The sequence below is a fragment of the Taeniopygia guttata genome, chromosome 2 (genome assembly GCF_048771995.1).
Source record: "Taeniopygia guttata chromosome 2, bTaeGut7.mat, whole genome shotgun sequence".
In the NCBI taxonomy this organism is placed as follows: domain Eukaryota; kingdom Metazoa; phylum Chordata; class Aves; order Passeriformes; family Estrildidae; genus Taeniopygia; species Taeniopygia guttata.
The window spans coordinates 74,253,549-74,273,443 of NC_133026.1; the positions used below are offsets into that span (position 1 = coordinate 74,253,549).

Sequence of the window (19,895 nt, forward strand, 5' to 3'; positions counted from 1 at the left end):
AAAAAAGTGAGACAAGAGGACAGTTGTCAGGTCTAGCAGGCAATCTTTTTGGTGCAAGGGGAAACTGACTGACATCAGTTTAGTACTGATGCAGTTATGTTTTCATTTTAATAGTGCACAGACAGCCAGGGCAACAGGACATGCACTTTTTCCTCACTTTACCTCCATCTGGTAAATGACCAGGTGTTTCACCAGTGAGAGAGAACCAAGTCCTCACAGTTTAGTCATTCAATTTAATTTCAAGGTAATTTGTTAGAAGACTTCCGTATACTTCTGGACATTTTGGGAGCAAACTTTTTTTTAGCAGCATGAAATAAATGTGAAGTTCCATACTTGATATGGAACTGTGTACCTGACATTGCTTGGGTCACCAAAAATTACTTAAATTTGTTATATAGGATCGTAAGTAATGCATTTCAGCATGATTTCCTGACGATGACTTCATTACAGCATAATGTTTGGACAGCTTCTTGAGTCGAATCTGTGTTTATTTTCTCATCTACGATATGTCTGTAATCATACCTAACTGACACACACTGGCTTGGGAACTTGATTGTACCCATGGCTGTCTCCTGGACCTTGAAAAAATACCATGAAGCTAAAAGCAAAAAGGGCACTTAGAGGTTTTAGGGATTGATGTTGCATTTCCAGGTTTTATGCACCCAAATTTGCAGTTGCAAAATTCAAGTCCTCTTTGGAAATGGCCTGTGTAAAGCACAGAACACCATTTCAGTACCAGATAGATGGTTCAGTGGCTGTGCAGTACACAGAGTAAGCCTGGGGATAGTATTTCATCCCCAGCAGCACAGTTCCTAGGCTTGAAAAGTCCAGGCTTGAACACTAGAGAACAGAGCTCAGACTCAGAAAACCCATGTTTTGTCATCAGCTCTATCACTGGTGGGCATTTCTCTTAAGATCGTACAATCTTAATTTATGGACAACCTTAAGCTATCCAGAACTGAAAAAATTTTCAAAGCAGAAAAGAGATCCACCAGAGAGTTTTTAAGCAGGAGGAAATGAAATGAAAGTTGGGGTGAGTTTCTGAGTATTTTGATAGCTGTAGAAGCCCAAGAAAACCAAACCAGAAAGTCATCCTGTTCAGAATTCAAAGAATAGCATTCTGTGATCTTTACCTGTCTCTTTCATTTAAACAAAAAATAGCAACATTTATTGGCAAAACTTCATATAGCACTTTTGAGTTTTCACAGAAAATACTTTGAAAACTAAACTAAAGCTGCTGACTGAGAGGGCTTAAATGAAATGCTGGAAGTGTGTTCCAGCTGCCAGAACATACAGGGGCTCAAGACATAACCATCACTCTTCAGAAAGCCAGACCCTGCAAGGGGGACATTGTATATTTTATGTGTGTAACCAGATCATGCCACAGCAGCATGAGGTGACAAAGAGTTCACTCCAAGTGTGGCACAGAATGGGCTGCGCAGGGTGCATGGCAGGGAGGCCTGGAAAGAGGCTGTCTCACTAAGACTGGGTAGTCTTCCACTTTGGGTTGTTACAGGCACAATCTGAAAATGTTCTGCCCTTGCTGAACTGAAACCATGGCCTCATTCTGCATCTGTAGTCTAAGACCTGTACTCTAGATAAGAAATGCTTCCTGTCTGCAGCAGCTTGGCACCAAACTGAGGCCACTACCTGCTGTTTCTCGACCATGCACAGGACTCAAATGCAAAAAATCTTCACTTAAGATCTGAAGGTCTGGTCACCTAGCAACTATGGCACCACTAAAGGTTTCAAAGTAGCTTGGATTGTATATTCCCACAATCTTGATGTATTTAGTTACTGCAGCTTAAAAAAAAGGATAGGTTAATTCTTATGGGGGAAAGGAACCATGTATTCCATATAGCAAATGCAAATAAATTTTGGACAACAGACTGCTGCATTATGCTCTAATAGCAAAACATAGCATTATACTAACTAATAAGAAACAAATAGAAAGCTGAGAATTCGGGTTGATACAGAATAACTTCAGAGGCTGATGACCTGGACTCTGTGCGTGTATAAATAAATAAAAATATTGGCCACAATTTCTATAGAAATTATTTTAAATGGCTTTGGCAACATATTCGAAGTATTTTGTGAGAGATAGAAGCTATTCATCATGCTTGGGAGCAATTGCAACATCCAAAAACCCCAAACCCATAGCAAACTTCCCAGTGTACAGAAGTGTATACTAGTATGCTTCCAGTATACTGAAGAGCTGGGGGCTTATTTGTTCTATGATGGCTTAAAATACACTGCAAAAGAATGCAACAGCTAAATCAGGAAAGAAATATAAGTAACTGCCCTTGTTCCAGCTAGGAAAGGGTTAACATTGGCAGTAGCCACAAGAGGCATGGCTGGGACCCAGAGGTTATCCTATACCACCTCCCATCATTTCCAGGGGCAGGAGTATTCCCATGCTCAGGGTATTGCTGGTGGTGAACAATTGTGTGTGAATCATTTGCCTCTCCTGTGCACTCTGTCAGTGATATTGCTGCTGTTACCTTGCTTATTTAATTGCTGTTTCTGGTAAATCGTTCTTATCTTCTCCAATGATCTTTGCTTTTTGTCCCTCCAATTCTCTTCCCCAGCTGCTGCAGGAAAACAGGGAGGGGAAGGAGGGAGTGAGAGAGCTTGCACATGGCTTGGAGTATTTTTGTATGGTTTGGAGTGTTTTGGCAAGAGCACTAAATTGAGCAATACCATTCCTAAACCATGTTGGTAATATTTGACTGTGTCTTCCCAGAACTAAGAAATACATGGGATGTGACACATAAGGCATTAATAAGAATATTTTGGCATTTTTGGGTAGCTCATTGTGTCATCTTTCCACAGATGGAAGTGACTGAGACCATATTATTGTGTTTAAGGTATGTGCTGTTCTGTGAACCTGTTACACGCTCTGGAGTGCAGTACATGATAAGAGCAAGAAAAAGCTGTATATGAGATATCACATCTGTCATATCTTCTCTGAGAGGCATTCATTGCCTCTCATATACTGAAAAACTGTGGAATGCTAGTTCTCCTGTATACCCAGAAAGTAATATGAATGACTAAGAAATTATTTTTCCCTCAGAGGTAATATTCTTCAGATTTTCTCTTCTGAATAGTCCCACTTCTGTGGGTTTTGGAGAGTTTTTGCTTTATCTAGAAGTAACCTTCAGTTATCTAGCTGAAGTTCTAGTTTGATACATGGGAAGACTGTTCATATTAACATCAGTTGGGTTTGTGCATACAAATATGAGACCAAAAGAAATAACTAACATTGTTCACATAATGTCAATAACACACGTGTATCACTAGGCACTCATTATATGTAAAAAACAGGGATCAGGTGGAGACAAATAATACCATTTAATTATTTTTTTTTAATATCTGAAGTGCAACAACCCAGTGCTTACCATTGGGAAGTTTCAAACAGTACTGTTGCAATTTTGCCAGCCATTTGTAAAAGAATATTGCTGTGTGCTTTGGCCTTTTTTTTCTCCACAGAAGTACAGCTTTTATTAAATCATTCATTATTTGGAAAAGTTTGAAGTAATTTAGAAGTTATGCTTAAAGGTATTTCATCCTGTATTTTCCATCCAGTTCTTTATTCCTGTTATCTAAAATTTCATATAGCAGTGCTCTATTATAAGTTACCTGTAAGTCTTTTGTATAGTATTTTTCAAATTCCCTAAAAATCAGCTTTCTTTCTTCATTAAAAAAAGCAGAAAACAGTAAAAGTTCTTGTGCATAAGTGCTGCTTTCTGTCTTTCTAACAAGAAAATAACAAAACAAAACAACCTCCCAAAAAACAGCAAGCCACAAAGAAACCCAAAAATAAACAAAAAAACCCAACCAAATGAAAATCAAAAAAAAAAAAAAATATCCCAAACCAACAAAAAACAAAAAACAAGAAAACCCCCAACCCAAACTCAGAAGTCTTGATACATCAAAACAAAGATTTAATTTATTGCTTTTGGGAAAGGTATAAATGATGGAATTGTGAGTTCCTTTCAGAGTTCCCTAAGAAAGGCACAGAATTTAAGAATCTCAAAAAAGAGGCCAAAATTATTGTCATAGATTCACATCATATACTCGAGTGAGGGTATTGATGAGGAGAAAGCTGCCATTTTGCAACTTCATCAAAATAAATATATGTAATCATGGTTACATTTTTCATTTTTTTTTAAAGTTTCAGTGCTGCATAAGATTTAAGATTCAAAATTTATGATTCAATCAGCTCTTCTTCTGCTATTCCATCATAAGTCTCTGCTACCTAATCTCAGAGATAAATGCTTTGGGCAAGATAAACAGACAACAGTCTATAATGTAGGAGAGAGGTGTACTATAACTTTTGTCGTAGAGCATGCTTCCAAGCTAAAAGGGCATATTTTTTTGAGAACGATGGAACAAGTGAAATTTTTAAGACTGGTGTGTTTGATGGCTCTCAGTGACTCTGCTTTCTTAGAGGGAACTTTTTTACAAAGGTGTATGGCATGTATTTTAATTTTTTTTTTTTAAATTGTGTCTTTTACTTTGGTCAAACAGGTATGCAAACAAAGGGGGAGACACAAAGCAGATTTCTGCAATTACTTATTGTGTGTGTACACATCAGAAAAACTGGCTGTGGTTAGTGTACTTAGCATCCTTCATATCATAATAATTTCTCTTTACTTGTATGGTTAAAGACATCCCAGTGCTACTGTCTTTTCCTCAACAGAGACACCTGCACTCATTGTCACTGAAAGAACTATTCACTAATCTCCTTTTAGAGTATGCTGTAGATTCAGGAGGTTACAAATGAATGCAGAAACCATGTGAATAGCACAGTAGAACAGCATTTCCTTAGCATATGACATAAGCCAGATGGAACCAAAACTTTACCAAAAGAAATAGAGGGATGTTTATTCAAAATGGGAATGCATTTATTTGGAGAAAAATTGTTTAGCTGCCTTATCTGGTTGGAGGGTGTTCTTTTTTGGAAACTGTCATGAACTAAAAAGTTCTCTTTCCTCTCTTACACTACTTCAGCAATCAGAGGGAGCATATTTAGTAATTAAACATGATCAAAATGTTTCAAAGTGAGTTGACTAAATGAATTTCTAAACTTAATAACACCATGTCAGAATCAAGACCTGGTTGTGCATTCTCCTCTGTACAGTATAGCACTGTACAGTAAATAAAGCACTGCTCTAATGGTAGTATTTTCCATAACAGAAGAAACTATTTTTGTTTAAACTCTTGTTCATGATACCAACAATTTTCATAAAGAGTACAGTCTTGTCTTGCTTTTGAAGGGTTTTAGTGATAGAAGTGCTAACTCATTTTTGTAAGCTTTTCATGACTTTTTCTTTAGAGACATTCCTCATAATAGACATTCATATTTTAAAATAGTGCATTGAATTGCTGTATCTCAAAGTATTTTGACAGAATGAGTAAATATTATATTAGCCTAACAGGAGCAACAATAGTGGCACAGAAATCACTTGCAGTAAAATTCAATTAATGGAAAAAACTGGAAGTAGAGTTTAGATACCTCTCATCAAGTATCTAAGGATTCAGATACACAGGAATTGCATAGATCTTTCCTTTTCCAGCAAATTTTGATTTTCATATGGAAATGCTGGCCGTATCTCCTACATGTTCTACTCTACTTCATGCGTTTCATGAGAACTCATGCTTCTGAGAATAAATGAAATACTGATATTAGCTACTAAATTATAATTGTGGGAGTGGTAGCTATTGAAGTCCTACTTACACCACAAGTCCACCTTTTAGAAAGTGCAATTAAGTTCTGATGGAAGTCTCTTAAAGTTTCCTTTATTATTTAGCTTATGATTATTTGGGCACTTCAGTAACCACCCATATGAATACCACTTTGTAAAAGGTTTTCTGTGATCCAGAAGTCACTTAAAGTCACTTACAACTTTTGGAAACAGCCACATTTTTCTGAGATAATTTTGTAGTATAAACAGAAAGCTACTCTGCAGTGAAAACCAGCTTTAATTTTGAACCATCTACTATGCAACTCTTAACCTGAGAACAGAATGTCTACTGAGTAAACAGAGTCCTCTCAAAAAGAAAATAACAATATGTAGAATAATTTTTCACCATTTATTTGAGAAAGAGCAAGTGCATCCATGAAAGCCCACATGAGTATTCTTGCTTTGAAAGAAAAAAGGGAGAATATATCTTGCTTTGAAAGAAAAAGGAGAGAATAATGAAAAAAGTTTCAAAAGACTCTTCAAAGAGTCTCTCAGCTAATTCTGTGGGAGACTCAAGAAGAGGAAGAGGAATCTGGGGAATAAAAAGGAGATATTTAATTAAACTCCTCGAACTCTGTATATGCATATGTGTTACCTATGTCTACTGCTAGAATTATTTTCTAACCCCTTGATGGGTGTTGCTGTATTGCACAGTTCAAGTTCCCTTCCAAAAGTAAGTTGAGACCCAAAAAATGCACTGGAGAAATAAATAGTAGAGACAGGTTACCATTTGGTTTTAACAGCTGCCGGAGATTCCAGCCTCTAGGCAGCCCATAAGGATTAGCTATATTGGAAGTCTGCCTTTGATAACACCCTCACACAAGTAACCATGCCAGAATTCATCTGCTGGCAGGGAATGTAACTGACTAAGGACTAGAGAATCTTAAAGCTCAGAATGTTGTTACTGAAATACTGCAATAGGCAGAATGCATGATACAGGATTCATTGACAGTGACAAAAAATTTTTGGAAACACGCTTTCATGAGTCTGATAACCTTGTTGTATTCTGGCTGACCTGTAATCTCATTATGGATTGAAAGAATAACATTGTTTTAAAGTTTGCAGCATAAAATTATCTTTGAACCATTTTGTGTTGCATCAAGTAAAATAGTTTTTTGGTATTTCTATAAATAGAAAGTGATGTTGAAACCTGAAGAGCACTAAGCAGTAGTATGATAAATAATGTAGGAATGACCTAAAATGAAAAGTAGAGGTACATATTAAAATGAAAGGACTGGAAAATGGCACACATTTGAGAAGCATAGAGAGAAAGACTAGTATTTTTTGCAATTGGGGGAAAAATAGTAATTAAGTAGAAACAGGTTGTGGAGGAAAGTAACTCTTACCTCAGGAGACAATCTGCCCTACTTTCTTTTCTCACATTTTGAAATCTATTAATCTTTTACTTGCTTTATCACTTTCCTGATTCCCTGCAGGCCAGAGCTGACAGCTAAGCCTCTGTTTTATCTTAAACTGTTCAAAGCATATCAGAAAATGACTTACCCTGCTGAGCCTGAAAGTAGCAGGAACCCACCTACTGGTTACCCCTAGACTAGGTGATCACTGTTGCTTGTGTGAAATCATAATGATAGTTCCAGAACAATTGGCAGATTGTTACAATATATGGTCTTTGACTGCTTCTAGTTTAAATCCAGAAACTGAGTTGACTTTTTTTTTATTGTCTGTAGAGGTAATTATTTATGTCTTAAGTCACTCTGATATCAGCACAAAAAGATAGCTCTTCACCCTGTGTTATTACCAGCTGTTTTGTATATGGGCAGGGTCAAGTAGTTGAACTGTCTGTATCTGTCAGCTCTGTTCATTTTGTGGGCTCTCTTCACTGTCTTTGAATACAACCTTTAAAAATCCTTTCTATTTTTATACCATTGCACTTGAAGAATTAGCTTTAAAATACACTGTTGTCACTACACTTTGACATGACAAAATGCAAGGATAAGGTGAGTGTGCTCATATTTATGTCTCCAAAAATAGGATTCCATTGGAATTTCTACAGTAATTTCATTTTACTAGGTGTTAACTTGTAATAAAAAATTGATATACCTCAAACAGTTTTCTGTGATCAAGCAAAATAAAGCAGAATGGGAATTGCAGGCTGTTTATACTCAGCCTATATCATGAAATAATATGCTCATTATGCATTTCATGATACGCATTTCATCTTCAAAGTTTTACTGTCTGTATTGTCATCTGAAGTAGCATATAAGTAAGTGGTACATGAGATTGTGAGGTTAAAATTCATCTGAATGCAGATGAACCTGCATTTTGCCATTCTAGGGTGGAAGCTATAATATTCTTCACTGCTTTTAGCTATTGGAACATAATTGTTTCTTTTTTGATAGCTGAGGAGAAAAGTAACACTAATGGTAAGCAAAGCCCCGTTTTATTGTGACAGGTTATCTTTGGATTTTGTGTTGGTGAAAATGTTTGCACGAAATTTGTTGTTGATGTCCTGTTAACTAATAACAACCAGGTTTGAAGGTAAAAGTTAAAATACTTGTGAATCCATGTAGGTATATAAAACTGGCTCAGAATGAGTCTTTCAATTCTTCCCACTATTCAGATGTAGGATGTTTATTATGTTTAGTTCTACACATCAGAAATTTCCTGCTTCTTATTTTTGCAGAGTGGAGCATTTCCTAAAGTCTCTCCAAAAACATCAGAGGTGTCGTATTGGATCTTTGTTTACTATATTGACTTACCATAATGCCTTCAACCCTTGTCTTGTTAGGAAGCATTCTCTTCAACAATATCAGTGGTCTTATTTTTTTTAAAATTTGATTATATTGTTGGCACACTGACTCATTATACTGTGCAAAAAAAAGAAATGGTCTCCTCTCCAATTTATGCTGGTAGATCATGCAACAGTAGAGATGCATTACCTTGAAATGTATACCTTGAAGTAGGAAACAAATGTCAGTTATACAGTCTTTTTCAACTCTTTTAGGTGCACAAGAACTTAACATGAATTGTGTTCCTTGCTGTAATGTCTTTCTTTGCTCTTATTTTGCTCGCTCTTGGCCAATTTAAATGCCAGCTTATTTCTGATTTATGGGAATTTGTGAATCCCATGAATTCTTATCATGACATTGTAGGCTATTGGTATTTAAAGATACTGACACTGAAAAGACACTGGCAAAAAAGGCATTACTTCCTCTTAACTAAATACACATTGCATTGCAGAAATTATATACTGAAGACATGTTTCAGAGATGTGGTGAGAAACTTGGACAGAATTCCTTTTGATAGGGAGGTTGTGTACAAACCACTGTTCAGTTATTTATGTTACTTAAGTAACTTTAAGTTTGTTAAAACATCTAAAAACCCAGAAAGGCAGCTGAGTCATTTTTGTGTCCTTCACAAAAACACTGTTTATAGAAGTACTTCCAAAGTAATTCATGGTTGCTGATTGTTGCATAGTGGTGGGCCTTGTGTTGTGCTAAGGGCCGTCATCTGAAAGGACTCAGCGCCTTCTGAGACATCTGCTCCAGGATAGCATCAATGATATTTTGGATGATTTCTCAAATAGTACAGTATGGTTGCTAACAGTGGATAGGGGAAGAGAAACAGATTTTCCAAATGCAAATGATACAATATCAAAGCTTGGGGTACCTAGGCACACATTTTTTGCAGTCACAGGTTTATCAGTCCTGTCTTCTCCACTATTAAAAAAGGGACAATAATGTTTTTACAAAGGCACAAGAAAATTCAGTTTTAGTTTTCAGGGTATATTTGAACAAATACTGATGATATTGCTCTCCTTATTCTATGGACAGATCTGCCAATGGGCTGATGAATGAAATGATGATGAATGAAAATGACAAGCTAAAAGAAATTAACTCCAGCAGATGCAAAATTCTGTATTATGTAATATTGCTTGTCCAGATTGGTGATAGCTGCTGTAATTATTTCACTGCAGGAAGTGAATACCCATCAGTGATGTGGCTAGCACAGCACAGTTTTTAACAAGTTTTTTTAATATACCTTTGATGAGCAGAAGTGTAAAATAAAAATCTGTATTTTAAAATATTAATTAATTTTTCTTTCTTTCTTACAGCTTGTGGCCAATGCAATCCTTTTTGTCATTGTAAATTTGTATGGGGTCTTTGTGAGGATTTTGACAGAAAGGGCTCAGAGGAAGGCATTCCTTCAGGCCAGGAACTGCATTGAGGACAGGCTGAGACTGGAGGATGAAAATGAAAAACAGGTCAGTTTCTAAGCCTTACTTATTTTTCTCTGTTTCTCCTGAGATGTCTCTAGTTATGTCAACAACATTAGGACATTGTTGCCAAATGTATGCTAGGGCATGTGTGCATTTCCATTACATGGGAAGTTCTGCCTTCCCCCATCTGCTTCAGGTCTTCCTCCCCAGAGGTTGCATACTCTTCACTCTTCATCTGCAGAGCTCAGAGAAGGTACAGGCTGACTCCACAGCTACTGTCAGCTCCAGTGCCAGAAGGGATCTGTTTTAGGGCTGAGGTAAAGCCAACATACTTTTGATAAAATTATGGTTATTTATCTGTATGTATGTTTTTGGGTGCCTGTTAGATGCACTGTAAATACCTTTCTTCTCACTGAGTGTTCTATGACCTATTTGCCTTCATTATACTGATAAGAAGAGTCAACATTTTGGGCACAAGAAGCTGCACTGGTGACTGAATAAGTATAATTGATAACAAGAATGAATATATTATATTTTTGTACAACTAATAATAAGAATAACGGTGATAGCAATTAGTAGCTCTTCTCAAAAATCACCTCAGTTATTTGATAGTTTATTTCATACAGTTTTATCAGTCAGCCTTCCAAACATATTTGGAAACAATAGACAAAGAAATTGCTTTATTGCGGACCTTACTGTTGTTACTCACAGATCTTGATGCAATTTGGGTTGTCCCTTTTTTTTCTTCTATATGTTCTTTGCATTCTTCACACATATATTTGTAGCTCTGTCACCTATTGTATTAGTAGCTAGTTTTCCCAATACTTTTCCATGGCCTTTCCCTAAGCAGAAAGACAAAACAAATTCCAGAGCTCCAAGCCCTGGAGGGTAAAAGGCTCCATGCTATCTTGGTTCTTCCTGGGAACCAAAGTTCAGAACCACTCTTTGAGATACATCTCATGAACAAAGTACAGCTAGTGCTGAAGGGAACACTCCAGAGAAAGGGCTTGGACCAGGAGGGGAATTGCATCCCCACTTGTCCTCCTAATTGGTGTTTTTTATCAATTATGATAATTTTCTGAACCTATAAAAATGTACTTACCCCTGGGGAGGGATGGGCTTTTGTGGATATCTTTCCAAAACTGCCTCTGAAGGCCTTCAAATAAAGTTCACCTTTTATATTACCTCCTTACTAAAATTATCTCAAGTTCCATTTCCAGCTGGGGAAAAAGACAACAATCTTTGTCTTTTATAGCTTAAACCTGTCATAGCTTAAACCTGCTATGATCTGTTGGTGTGTAATGTTTGGACTAGTTTTTCTTTCTGTATAGGTAATAATAGAGAGTGACACTGGAATACCTCTGTGGCGTTGTTGTTTCTTACACCAAGCAAAATGGTAGAGTCCTCAAATCTTGTGTACCTCACACAATTTTACTGCCTCTCATGTGCAATTTCTTTAGCAAGTATATTCCTATGTGTGGAGTAACACAGGTCCATAAGTATTTTCTGTTATGAATTAAGTGAATATGTTGTTTGTGAGTTGAATATACTCTGTAATAAGTAGACATCTCTTTGAACACTGCATGCCTTTTCTGGCTGTGTAAAAATGGTATTAGGATCAAAGCCTTTAGATTTAATTCTGTTATTTTGTAATCCAAAGCTGCAGATTTTTAAAGGCATAAAGGTGTCATAAGTGAATTTCCATGGGATTTAAACAAGACTGCCATTTCTGTCTTTGAAAACCTACTTCTGGGATCCAGCATGAGAACAAAACGGATTTTTTGTGTTTTTCTTGTTAACACATTAGCAACCCGTCTTATTTTATATATTATCCACGTATATAGAAACACAACAAAAGCAAAACCATTACACATAAATGCCATTATTGTTGATAGTATACCTAAATAATCCTGCAAATGTTTTTCCAATGCAGTGTACAGGCCAGGGAAGAGAATAAACTTTTCTCTTACACTTGTGAAAATAATTTAATGCATTGCAGTGTAAAACTCAGTGTAGTTGTGAAATATGCTAATTAGCTGCCACAAGTACCACCAAAATACTTTCTGTGGCAGTTTGCACACTATATTAGCATAGGTCTAGAACCAGAGTGAGAATTAAGACATAATTACGGCTACAAAATTATTCTACCATTGTTGTGGCATAACATACTCTGAGTTTCCAGCTGGCAGCACTCAAGAGTGTTATGAGAGGACAAGAACTGCTGCTGACCTAGTTCAATTTTTATGATCAGTCCTGTATTTTTGTTCTCTGAAGTATCAATTTTACATGTTAAAAAGGACTGAATGTTTTCATCAGAGTTTCTTGTCTCATACAAATGCTCTGCCCTAGAAAACATAGCCCTTTAACACTGAGAATTGTAACCAAAAATGGTAAAATTATTCCCTGATATTTCTGTGCAAGTCTCTTACTGGGAAGGAAAGAACATGGTCTTGACTTTTGAACAGACACAGCTTTCTGGAGTTAAAGTGTTGACTGTGTGAGACAGACACCATAGATGAAGCTGTAAGTGAGATTTCTTCCTCTGTGTCCTACTTATAGTGAATTTTCCTCATGGGATGTATTTGTAGTAATAGCCCTACAGGATAATTTTGATAAAACTATTTTTGTGAGCAAGAGTAAATATCTTCTGTTGGCACATTTTTGGATTCATACAAACAGCCTTGAAAGTGTTGCTGGGGAAAAAGGGAGCAGACAGATTCTGTTTATTTTAAAATTCATTGTAATGCTCACCCTCTTATCTATTATCTGTGGTCACAATTAATAACTGGCCTTCATGGCAGCATCATCCATTTGTTGCATTGATGAATGTTAGATTACAATTCCACGAAAAGCGAAGGACAAGAACCAAGTTTAGATAATGAGCAAATAGTTACAATCATCCAATTGGGATAAGCTTTTTCTCTTGTTATCTATAAATCTCAGCAGCAAGTCATCCTCTGCCGAGCAAACAGCTAAGATTAATTAATTATTGTGAGGTGGGTCCCTTTCCCTGGAATTTTGCTTTTTCTATTCATGCTCAGTAAGAGCATGTGAGCACTTCCCCTCACTCCCACTGCACCATCTCTCTGTATCCACTTCCTTAATTCCAGGTCATCCTCTGCCCATACAACAAAAAAAAAAACATTGTCACCCAGCTCCCTGAAGGACCCCTGGTCTTAAGACACCCCAGCTGTTCTTCCAGCAGTACTTCACCCCTTCTCAAGTAAGAAAGAAAGGAGCAAGTAGGGATGGGGAATGGGGGATGTATTCAACACAGAAAAGAGTCTGCTTCTTATGGAAATGATTGTCATCTGACTAAAAGGGGATATAAGTAAGGAAGATGTGGCTCACCATGTATTAATTGCAGGTGTAGTAGCTCCTGAAGTGGAGCTGTGCTCCAAGGAAGAGATACGATTGTTCTTCTGAGGCCATCTTAATTTGAAAAGCAACTGCACCGCTGTCTTTAAAGACCTGCAGACTCTCATTTTACAAGTGTCTCTTTCAGCATCTTCATAGTTTTGTTGTCCCCACAGTTTTGTGGCCATCACTCTAACTGGGTACTAATTAATATCCTAAGTATGCACTGTGTAAAACAACTTCCTTTTATTTGTCATAGACTTGTTGTCTGATAAATTGATTTTGTGCTTTTCAGCTCTCATTTTGTGACATTGATACTCATCCTACTATAACCTGTTCTGTGCCACTCACAACACTGTAGACTTTCATAACTCTGCTCATCTGTCTTTCCAAGCTGACGACCTGTTGTCAATCACATTCCCTCCTTTCCTTGCCCTGCTAATAAGAATATTTTTATGCATATTCATGCACTAAATCTGGGGATAATACACATACTTTTCCTTGGTGAAATGCACTTGTAGCACAGGTTGATATGGAAAGTGCCTGTTGCTTTTATATAAGGCAGACCAGGAAAACATTTTACTTCATGCAAACCTTCAAAGCCCACAAAACTACCTTAAATATCTTCAGTATCTTAAATATTATTTAATTTCATAAGTACATACAAGTATGTTCACAAAATAAAGCCTTCTTTCAAGCCATTTGTTTAGATCTTTCCATCCCTTCTAAATGTTACTTTCGTACTTCCTCACAATTAGAATTGACAGTGGAAAATCAACTGGAAAATAGCAAAGTATCCAGAATGGGGGAATTGCTATCTTAAAAACTAACTGTGAAATCAAATATAGTTTTTCAAACCTTTGGGACTGGAGAAATGTATTTATTGGTGGCACATGTCTTCCAAGAAATAGTTGTGTACTTCACTACAATGCATGAAATTTTAATCTATTTAATATAAGAAACTGAAAGAAGCACTCAAAGATGGCTGGGAATTAGGAAGCGTGGGGCTGAGACAGCCAGCTCTGTGTCTAGTTTCAGGACCACAAGACTGCCACTCCAGCTAGACTAATCAGATTTGCTGAAGTATTGTTCAAAACTGCAGTAACGCTCGTTCTGGGAGACAGACTAGAACTTTGGTGATGGTGTGCAGTTCCTCCATACATGTTCACCAGACAATGTGCAGCTAGCTGAATTTTCCTTATGCAATGCTGAATTGTGTGTGCAAATATCTGCATGCATATGTATCTGCATTCCAAGTGTCTTCTGCAATTCTGGGTAGTGTCCTTAATGTCACATGTAGTAACTGGGTCACCACGGAGTCAGAATTTTATTAATAACTATTCATAGAAATGGAAAAGGTATCAACAAAAGATACCATGACTCTCACTGCACAATACTTTGAACTAGTGTTTAGGTTGCCTTGCTTTCAAATTCTCTGCTGAATTCAGATTCCCCTTTAAAATAATTTGATCTAGACATTTCTCATTTTGGATGTTCGTACTGCCTCTTGTATATCTGAGTAAAAAGATGACTCCTACAGAAACCCTCCAGTGGTTTTGTCTGTTGTGTTTAATTTCAATCCCTTATGAAGAAAGGGAAAAAAATTACATTAACTTTGAATAAAGCAAATCATGCTGGATTTTGTTTTGGTAGTTGATAACAGTTTGCTGAGGTTTTTTGCCTTTCAATTCAGCAAACAAACTATGGAATTTGCACAGCCCCAACAGAAGTAATTTTTAGGGTGCCTGACAATATGCTTATCAGGTTCTCCTCTCATTTCCCATACTTTTTATTCTCAGAATCTTGCATAATTTTTTTTCAGTGCAGAAGAATATATGACATTTATCATTAATGCAGACTGTCTCCATAACTTTTCATACTTGCAGAATGCATTAGCAAATAGCCCTGCAGCAAAAATTCCACATGGATCATGTGTGGATGCAAAACCATATTCTTGTCAAATTATCTAATGTGCAGCAGGGAAGTGATACTGATTTTGCTACACACCCTACACTACTGAAAGTGTAGGGTGTGTGACGACACTTGGTCCTCTGCAAAAGCTAGCCAGTGTGATCTTTGAAAAACATAGGTGGATTAAATTTAGCTAGTAGCATGAACCTGTACAATATTACCACTATGTTCTATGTTACAGGGCATCTTAAAATTGTATCTATTCCAACATCAAATTACAATCTTACACAGGAAATTCTATCTTTAAAAATCTATTTGTTCTCTGCTAAGATCAGGCAAAACAGGAAATAAGGAGTGTTGCAATTTCAGGCCCATTTGTGCAGGCTGACCACTAGTGTCTCTTAGCCAAGTCAGAGATTAGAAATTGTCTTGATGTCTGCTTTGTTTGCCACATTTGGCCACTTAGATCCTTACACAGAAAAAAAAATATATGGCATCCCTGGTCTATCTTCCACTTTTCTCTGGTAAAAAGAGATATTTCTCTCTCCCACACAGCAATAATTGCCCAGAAGATTTCTACTGACCAGCACCTGAAAGAGACACTTGTAAAATGAGAGTCTGCAGGTCTTTAAAGACAGTGGTGCAGTTAGTCTCCAGTCCTGCAATAATTGTGCATGCGTCTGTCCTTCAAAGAGCAAATAATAAAACTGAGGGCTACTCAGATAAAATGAAAAACTCCAGGTGGAAGGCTTCATCTTTAACCTGAAGTCATTAGGAGTTGCTTGTAACCTCCTGAAAGGAAAGGTATAGCAAACAAATAAATGTGTTCTAATTTTAGAGATCTATTGTGCCTCTTGGTTTGCAGAATAAACGTCTCATCTGAATCCAGTTAGTGCAAGAAGCTACACTGCTTGGCATACCACCAAGACTCCTTTTATCTGACTTTGGCCAGGTAAAAGTGAGGCTTGTAATCTAACCCTTTAACCTACAGCCAGTAATTCTTAAAAGTAACAGGCACATACAAGGGTAGTCCAACCCTTCCATCTTGAACTCTTTGTTACACACAAGATGTTTTTCTTTGGGAGCAGTTACAAGAGGACACCTCAACTTAGGGCTGCACAGCTGTAGAATAAGAGAGAAATGCACCTTGCTACTAGACTTGCAACTCCAAAGTGTAAAAACATATAGTAAAATGGGTAACATAAAATAAAAATGCACAATTGTAAATCATATAAAGTTCATATATTTTAGTTGCCTTGTAATTTTATTACTCTAGCTGCATGCCTTTATTTTACAAAATGAAACTTAAGTCTATAAAAACATTTAAATAACCACATGTAAGAACAGGCTAGATCATTACTATAATTATTTGGTTGAACTTTATTTCATCCCCTGAAAGTTTTCTGATGTTAGTAAATGTTGTAACCATATGCGTAGCTAAGCACCACATAGCTCCTTCCTCTCTCTCCCTCCATAGTGGCATGGGGGAGAGAACAGAAAGAACAAAGGTGAGAAAAGAAACAAAGGTGAGATAAAGACACTTTAATAAAGCAAAAGCTGTGCATGCAAGCAAAACAAAACAAGAAATTAAGTCACTGCTTCCCATTGGCAGGTTGGTGTTCAGCCATTCTTGAGAAAGCAGACTTTCATCACATGTGAAGGTCACTTGAGAAGACAAATTCCTAGACTCTGAATATCATCATCCCCCTTCCTCTTTTTTCCACCAGCTTATACGCTGATACCATATGTTATGGAAAATCCCTTTGGTTAGTTGGGGTCAGGTGTCCTGGCGCTGCCCCCTCCCAGATGTTTGTGCATATAAAGCCTTGTCACTGGCAGGATGGTGTGAGAGGCAGAAAATCCCTTGGCTCTGAGTAAACTCTGATCAGCAATAACTGAAACATCGCTATATTATCAACACTGTTTTCAGCACAAATCCAAAGCACAGCACCCTACTAGCCACTGTGAAGAAAATTAACTCTATTAATTCTGTGTAAAAAAAAAAGCAAATTAAATATGTAAATTAAATTGTTTATCAGCCATTCCATTTTATGTCATAAGATATCAAAAATTTACAGAATTACAAATTTTAATATTGTAGGGAACGCTGTGCTCCAGGACAGCTTTGATGAATGGAGACAAGAGATCTCTGAAGGCTGCTCTTAGAATATAAGGTTTATTAGGGATGGTGAAAGGTCTTGCTTGGAGCTGCCAGACGCAGCACATGGCAAGGCCTGAGGTGATAGGGGAGGGGAGGGACAAGGGGTAGAGAGGATGCTCTAGGAGAGGGTGGAAGTTCCAAGAGAGCGGGATTCCAAGAGAGCGTCTGGCCCCTCGGAGACCCCTTATCAGGGGGCTTCAAGGTGGGCTGGAACGAGACTTGGGCCAATGGGGTTACAGACACTTGATGTTTCAGGGAAGGGTTACATGTGTGGGATGAACCATACATTTTGGGGGTTGAAATAGAACAATCCACTTGACTTGTGGACCTATCTGTAGGTAAGGGTATTGGCCAGCCAGTAGTGGGGATTGTTTTCATCCTGGCTGTACTATTGTGAATCTTTTGCCAGGCAATTATATTTATTCATCCTTTCCAACAAAATACCTAGTTATAGAGATTTATTATAGCTTTGTAAAGGTAAAGAGAGGGTGCATTAACTTTGTTTTCCAGTACTCATGCTCAGGCTAAGCAGGAAGATGTCTTGGACTGTTGTTTGTTGCAGTCTGTTTCTTTTTGACATATGTATGCATGTTACACAGTCATGCCACCCATGTTAAGCTCTTCTATATAATGTATGCCAGCTTACTTTGAGTAGAATAGATACACTTTTGGGAGTATTGACCAGCTAGAGAATAGGAAGGATCTGCAGGGGGATCTGGACAGGCTGTATTGATGGATTAAAGTTCAACAAGGCCAAGTGCCAGGACCTGCACTTGTGGTGCTGCAGACTTGGGAGAAAGTGGTTGAAAAGCTGTCTGGTGAAAAAGACGCGGGCTTGCTGGTCAGCAGCTGAACATGGGCCAGACAGTGCCCAAGAGGCCAAAAATGGCAGTGGCATTCTGGCCTCTATCAGCAAAAGTGTGGCCAGCAGGAATGGGGAAGTGATTGTCCCCAGATACTGGGCACTGGTCAGGCCACATTTTGAATCCTGTGTTCAGTTTTGGGCCCTTCATTACAAGAAAGACATTGAGGGGCTGGAGCATGTCCAGAGAAGGGCAGTTGAGTTGGGGAAGGGTCTGGAGAGTATGTCCTGTGTGAAGGTGTTGAGAGAGCTGGGGTTGTTTAGCCTGGAGAAAAGGAGGTTCTTATTTTAGGATCTTATTGATCTCTACAACTGCATGAAAGGAGGTTGTAGCAAGGTGGGGGGCAGTCTTTTCTCCCAGTGATGAGAGAACATGGCCTCAAACTCCACCAAGGGAGGTTCAGTTTGGACTTTAGGAAGAATTTCTTCACGGAAAGGGCTGTCAAGCATAGGAATGGCCTGCCCAGGAAAGAGGTGGAGCCTCTGTCTTTGGATGTGTTCAAACAAACCAATCATATGTGACAGTCAGTGCCATGATCTTGTTGACAAGGGGATGTCTGGCCAGAGATTGGACTTGATGATCTCAGGGGCCTTTTCCAATCTAGATGATTCTGCAATAAATTGATAATTTAAAAATTGGTGGTTATATAATTCTAAACCTGTTAATATTTCAGGTGCTAGATGTTTTAGAATAAATAATGGAAAATGTATAATATGTTCTCTTTCAAGCAACTGTCAATCAAATATGCTTGTGTTTGACTCTGAATTCTTCAGTTTATTTTTCCTGCTTGCATTGTGTAGCTTCAATTAGAGAGAATGAAGGAGGAGGGGTGAACAGGGTCGCACAAACCTGTTCTTATTAGATTACTAAAGACCCACAACCATATAGTCTTAAGCAGATAACAGTTTTCAGCAGATAATCTTATGGATGACAGTTGCCAAGGCAAATCATCATAATTAGGCACACTGGCTATAGTGCATCAGATTCTGAAATTCAGTTGTAAGACAAATAATTCAAAAGAGTTTCCTAGAGTTTATTTCTATATTTAGGGTAATATCCATGACAGAACTGTGGTGTGAACACTAATACATTTTAGCAGGATGCCACAGTGTGAAGTAAAGCAACCTCAATAGTGAATACCAATTTTCTTCCCTTAGCAGCAGGAATTCATAGAAAGCTTTGAAATATCATTAGAAAACTCCTCTTACATGTATTTTTATTGTTGTTCACAAAACTGTTTTCACTTCTAGAACAGTCTTGACCATAATAAAAAAGTTAGCTAACATGTTACACACATTTGACACTTTTCCTGTGCCAGTCTTCGAACACAGGGTGGTTCCACCATAGACCATAAATTGTTTTGTCACCTAGGTGTCACATGTTTCATGTCACAGCAGCTGGCACTACCACATGTGACATATCATTGCAAATGATAGGTTACCACTTAAGCACTGATGATCTCCTTGAACAGAATACTGAGCTAGACACTTTATTTTCATTCCAATATATGAAAGTATATGCTGCTGGCACACATGTTCTTATGGATTTTTTGCCTGTTTCCTTTGGGCAACTATCTATGGAGGAAAAGAGCTAGACTACACCCCATTAACTGGCAAAAGAAATACATTCTAATGTAGTCTTTTTGTCAGGTTTTCCATTCTAAATGAACTTCTGTG

General features: G+C 37.6%; 1 protein-coding gene across 3 annotated transcripts in view; it reads left to right on the forward strand.

Moving 5' to 3' along the window:
• The window catches only part of ADCY1 (adenylate cyclase 1), a 163,732-nt gene that overhangs the window by 42,739 nt on the left and 101,098 nt on the right, over positions 1-19,895 (forward strand). For all 3 annotated transcript variants that reach the window (XR_012053967.1, XM_002192007.7, XM_030265660.4), the window contains exon 2: positions 9,823-9,972. Coding sequence is in view for 2 of the 3 variants with exons in the window: in XM_002192007.7 (XP_002192043.3) it covers positions 9,823-9,972 (150 nt within the window). In the remaining variant the exon portion in view is untranslated. The remainder of the gene's footprint in view (positions 1-9,822; positions 9,973-19,895) is intronic.